Source organism: Arachis ipaensis, chromosome B08 (genome assembly GCF_000816755.2).
Source record: "Arachis ipaensis cultivar K30076 chromosome B08, Araip1.1, whole genome shotgun sequence".
In the NCBI taxonomy this organism is placed as follows: domain Eukaryota; kingdom Viridiplantae; phylum Streptophyta; class Magnoliopsida; order Fabales; family Fabaceae; genus Arachis; species Arachis ipaensis.
Window position 1 is genome coordinate 6,792,285 of NC_029792.2, and position 6,086 is coordinate 6,798,370.

General features: G+C 32.4%; 1 protein-coding gene across 1 annotated transcript; it reads left to right on the top strand.

Annotated features, from left to right (window-relative positions):
- LOC107613061 (serine/arginine-rich splicing factor SR45a-like) lies at positions 1,163 to 5,540 on the top strand (the record flags this gene model as incomplete). Its single annotated transcript, XM_021108747.1, is given in 10 exon segments — positions 1,163 to 1,412; positions 1,585 to 1,641; positions 2,532 to 3,061; positions 3,167 to 3,332; positions 3,525 to 3,691; positions 4,865 to 4,887; positions 4,982 to 4,994; positions 4,997 to 5,082; positions 5,205 to 5,313; positions 5,412 to 5,540. Coding segments are annotated over 5 exon segments (360 nt in total), but the record flags the coding sequence as incomplete, so codon positions are not given.

Sequence of the window (6,086 nt, forward strand, 5' to 3'; positions counted from 1 at the left end):
TTTGGAGTAGATGGTGGGACGATCCACCAAATTGAGACGAGCAATGCTTGGGATAGATGGAGGGATCAACTTGCACAAAAAATGTGAAACCAATGGAGAAGAGGACATCATGCTCAATAATTGTGATAATTGTTTTATGTGTGAGGCTGTCTATCATAACATTGATTTCATTTTGTTGATGTGTTTGTATTCTTGTACAAGAGTTGTGCATGTATGTTTATTAGTGCTAGTAATTTTTTACTTTTGAGATTTCTTTGTAACTTTGATTTGGATAATAGTAAAGCTTTTTAATACATCTAGTTAGAATTTTTGAGATTTGTTTAATATTAATTCAACTATGGATTATGAGGCGAATTATGAATTATCGTTTAGGTAAGTATTTTATGCTAACTTTAATTGTGATAATGTTAATTTAAATTAAAGATATTTAATATTAGGGGTATTTTAGTAAATTTAAAAAAATTAAAATCAATAATAACTTTAATTAAACATATTTGTTATTAGGGGTATTTTAATAAATTTAAAAAAATTTAGAATTAATAATTAATAATTTTTGTTGAAAATATTTGATATAGGGGTATTTTTGGAAATAAAAATATTTTTTGTCCAAAAATAATAATATTAACCTTTTAATTGAAAATATATTTATATGTAAAATTTTTTTATGTGTTTATTAAGTTTAATCATTAATCTTTTAACTTGAATGATTAAGGATAATTTTGGCATATTACATAATATTACCAAAAAAATTAGATCCAACCAAACAAAAAATTATTCATTCCTAGGATTATTACATAATATTCCAAAACATTAAATTTTATAACCAAATATAAGAATTTTATATACCAAGTAATTTCGTTTCTAGGCATTATATTCTTAGGAATGATATTCTTGGTAATAAAAACTAATCATTGAACCACACACAGTCTTAGTTTCGTTCAATTCGACTTATTTTCTTCCTTTCTTTTTCTAAATTCTTTTTAGTTTAACCATGTACCATTAGATGACACTACTACATTTTAAATATTTAGTAACATTTATCTCTTAACATTTATTAAAGTGTTAGTAATTATTATAAAATTATATATAAAGTAACATTTATAATAAAATGTTAGTGAATATATATAATTTTTTTTTAAAAAACTTAAAAAGTGTTAGCTATTCCCATTCTCTAAAATCAAAATTGGAGACTTAACCTAAGAGCTGGGACAAAAGAAAGATCGGGGACCCTGCTATCGGCGTGATCTCACTTCGCACTCTTGCTCTCAATTTCACTCGCGCTCTCGATCTCGATCTCGATCGTGCTTTCATCTCGCTCGCACTCCGCTCCTTGAATCTCTCTCTCCCTTGTTTCAACAAACTCTATTTTTCTTTCTCGATCATATCTAGGGTTTGTTACTCTCTGTTTTGAGGTGAGTCTGACGAAGAAGGAGAAGAAAAATCTCCTTTCGTGTTCTTTCTTCTCTAATTTTCACTGCTTCATTATTATTCTTGCAATCTTCTTAAGTATTTTGTATATATTTGTTAAGATCTGTTGGCCATGAATTGATTGAATTCCTAATGTTAAGATTTGCTCAATTCAAGTCTGGGAGTCTCGAGCAGGACACTGATGATTCCAGAATTGCATCTCCAGCTGCTAAGGTACTCCTTTTTGTCTTGTTCTGCAAATATATAGCAGCAGATTTGTCTTGTTCTGCAAATATATAGAAGGATGATTAGCAAAATTTGGTAACAATATTATTACTGTTTCAATAGAATTATTTGATTTATCAATTATTCATTATTGTTAATACCTTAATGCAAAGATTCTTAAAGGGATTTTTAGTCTTGTTACTTCTGTGTTCCTGATATAATTCAAGTCCTTTTTGTTGAAGCTGCAAGATTCACTTGTTAATTCAAATTTCACTTGTACTCTTAGAGATGGTTCGTTTCTTTGTGTATAGGCTAAGACCATTAAGTTTAAATGTGTGTGGGTATGCTTCTTGCTCTCCATTAAAACTTTGCTTATGAAAGTTTAGATTTCTCTATTATTGTAAAAATATGTAAAACTGTGTATATTAATAGAAGTTTATATGATCTCTCTTTTTGGACAAAAGAAAACAATTTAAAGAGCCTCTTCAAACCTTAAATCCTTCAAGTTGATGACAAGACATTTAGATTTTGTATAATTTATAAAGCCTGTGATATGAGGATCATTTGGGCTTAGTGAATGCAACAAAGTTAAAGCATGTTTGTCGCGTTTATTGATTTATTTCTTTACTCGATAGGATTTTTTTAATTTTGATCACAATGAACTCAATGAGTAATAGAAGGAAACTGTTTGCTTAAGAATGAGCTTTATCATATTTTACTTTTAAATCTCTCTCTAGTTCAGTTTTTTATGTGATCCTTGCAGATCCCTTTTCAATTCATGTGTATGAATGTTGAATATAAGTGACACTTCTAATCCAACAAGTTCCCTTAAATTTCTTGGAGGAATTCTCTGTCCACATACTTCTATGTTATGTAACAAGCTTCCCATTTTCTTGCAGAAATCCCTTCTTGGCAGAATTAATTATTTAATTATGCTATTAGTGATGTCAACCATTTGCTGCCAAATCACTCTAAACCACTGTTTTCAAGTTAAGTTCTTGCTAATGTGGTATATGTGAAAACCTCTGTTTTCAACTATGTTCCCTATTTCACCTTCATCACTCTTTTTTTTGGGTATCATCTATCATGACTTCATCGATTCTTTTTTTTTTAGGTATAAATGAGTTTAATTGCTCCTTCAATTCAGTGGTGGGACTAACAAGAAAACTTCACAATCAGATTTGCTAATCAGAATTGGAGAATAAGAGTGCCATATCTAAGAGTTGAGGGATTGTTGAATTTGATTGTAGAGCTTGAGAGCGGAAGCCACGACTGTGTCCACCGAGAAGGCTTCATCTTCGAACAGCATCTGATTTCTCGTCTTCCATATGAGCCAACTCGGAATCACCATCAAACTGTACGGAGAAGGAGCTTCGTCGCCGTCAAGATCGATAGAATGAATTGTCGATATCCTCTTCTACTGATGTGGGTAAGTTGCATTTCTCCCAAACCTCTCTTGATTTTTCACATGCCCAAATACAATGATTAATTGATTGCTAGTGCTGGTTACATCTCTTGCAAATTGGAAAAATAGATGGAATACGGTGATTCAGTGTTTGAAGGGTTGGGAGCCTCTCATGAAATCCCCTCCAAAGAAAGATCTTGATCTTCACCGGAATCCTCAGCTGCCACATATCCTTCCAGAGAGCTCGATTTTGCATAGCTTCAGAGCAAAATTCAACCGGTGGGTGATTGAACCTGTAAGCTACCTGGTATCCTCTACTTGTTTCGTACAGACCACTTCTATTAAGAGCTCATATAATTTTATCATCTCCCCTGTTTATACGTGTGGCCAGTATCCTCTCAGAATTTTCAGAATTGAAAGTGTTTGTAATAAGAGTTTGATCCCACTCACCATTGGGTAAAATTAAATTTCTGACATACATAATTAGTGAATTCGGCAGGTTGAGCATTGATGATTATGGAACGGAGAATGGATAAGAATCAGACAACCAGGGGTCTCTAAAGATCTTGATGCTGTTCCCATCACTAACATGCCATACTAGCCCCTTCTCAATGACCTTCCGCCCCTCCAAAATACTGCGCCAACCCCACCAAGGTAAAGTTCCATTCTCAGCATTCATAAAACATGAAGTACTTGCCTTTTAGAATTTTCGACAATAGAGATTGAGGTTGAGTAATAATTTTCCAGCCCTGTTTAACTAGAAGGGCTAAGTTTTGAGCACCCATATCCTTAAAATTTAAGCAAAGGCTATTATTCATTCTTGGATCATATGATTCTTTTATATTTTTTGCAGTTAGGGTGCAAAAATTTTTTTTTATCTTTTAAATTTTAATTTTCAGGTTTTCACATATTATTTGCATTAGATAATGTAATTAACAAGTATGGGCATAAATTAATGAACTATACTGAGATCTCTGTTCTGTTTTGCAATTCATTCAGATTTTTGGTGATTGTGACATGTGGTATTTATCTAAGGTTATTTGAGCTTAACCGAAATGTTGCAGAATAACCGTCTGATAGCTTAGATTTCAGATCATATGCTATGATATTTAGTTTGAATTTGTGTGTATAATTTAGAAATTTTATGAGTATGTTCTACAATTTTCAGTGTGCAGGTTTCAGATTATATGGAAGGGATCCATTTGTTATGTTCATTGATTGAGTGTTAGAATTATTTATTTATTTATTTTTTATTTTGTCTTTCCTGCGAGATACCTACTTTGAAGTTAGAGATACATCAACAGTAAAGGCTTGTGCATTGTTCCAAGTCATTGCAGAAAAATGGATTATTAATTTTGTTGCATGTTATATTTCAGTTATTTCCTAGGTCTAGTATAGTATTAAAAGTTTCATAGGTTCTATGTTAGTATAGTACTGATGTTTGATTGTATAGCTAGAATTTATATTAGATCTAAGAAAGGCAATTGGATTAAGATTGACTTCTATAGTTCTAAGTTCTATGTTAAATTTAATCGACTTTATGATTTCCTTGATTCCAAATGAGTACTTCATAATTTATAGACTGACAGGAAGGATATCGGCAGATTGATTAGGTTATTTCATAATTATTGACGGATAATATTTCCTTAAATTTTTTTTGTTTTTTAACTTTCCTTTTATGCATATGAAAACTCACTCATCTGATTATTATGATTATCAATTATGATATATTTTTGTGGATAGGCCATTTGCTATGTTCTAATTTAATAGTACTTTTTTTTTATAATTGCTAATTCTTTTTATTATTTTGCTTTTGAATCATTGCAGATGTCTTACTCAAGGAGATCAAGGTTAGATCTCCACCTGTGTTTTATTTTGCTATTTTTCGTTTTGGAAGCGTTCTTTTTCCCCTTTAAGTGTTCCTTTTTTTTTTTTGTTTCATAGGTATTCTCCTTCTCCTTCCCGTCCCCATACAAGGGGTACAGCAGGTAGAGCAGGTCCTTATCCAGGTTTCTTTCAAGGTCAAGATTGAGAAGCCGTTCAAGGTTGGGACTTGATTTTTGATTTGATTTTGTTTGTGAACTTCTTCTCTGACAAACAGTATCACGATATTATCTGGTTCTGTATTTTTGGTTTAATCTTGTATGCTCTTTTCCTGTTGGTTTAGGAGCGTCTCAAGTGATGCAGAAAATTCTGGAAATAACTTGTATGTGACTGGATTATCTCCTAGGATCACTAAGAGAGAACTGGAGAAGCATTTTGCAGCTGAAGGAAAGGTATGCACTTTAGCTTATTCTAAAATAGTCTTTTTGTAGAGATTTATGTTGCCTGCCAACTGTGTTTTAATCTTCCTTTTTGTTTCTGTAATTCTTAGGTCATAGATGTACATCTTGTAGTTGATCCGTGGACAAGAGAATCACGTGGGTTTGGCTTTGTGACAATGGCAAATCTTGAGGATGCTGATCGATGTGTGAAATATTTAAACTGCTCTGTACTTGAAGGGAGTGAAGCAGTAATAGTTGTCTTGTTGGCTGCTCGGGCAAGATCTTAAGGACGGTTGGAAAAGGCGCTCTTCCTAAGCTTGTGACATATGCATCTGATCAAACATACTCTTCTCTACTAAAAGTCTGCCAGGTACCTTCAATGAAATATTAAATTTGAGAAGGCTTCTCATAAGGATCCTCTATAAGTCTTAGCATTGAATCTTGAAGGATACCCATTTTATGATTATTGTTAACCGGTTTTTACTTTGCATTGGCAGATAGGTGGACTTAATCCTGAGCTTTGTAGGTCACTAAAAACTGATGCTTCAACAAATTATGCGCTTTCTCCTGAAGTATTTTCTGAAGCAGTTTCAAGAGACATTGCTAGTGGTCTTATACCATTTTTCTTATGTGCTACTGTAAGAACTAAGGCTTTTGATATCACTTTTAGGAAGTTATTTTTAGTAAATTTGATTTCTTAACATATGTGATATACACTCTTCATCTACAAATGCAGGTTGGTACAACTTCATCAACTGTTCCAGGTGCTACTACTTTGGCTGAAA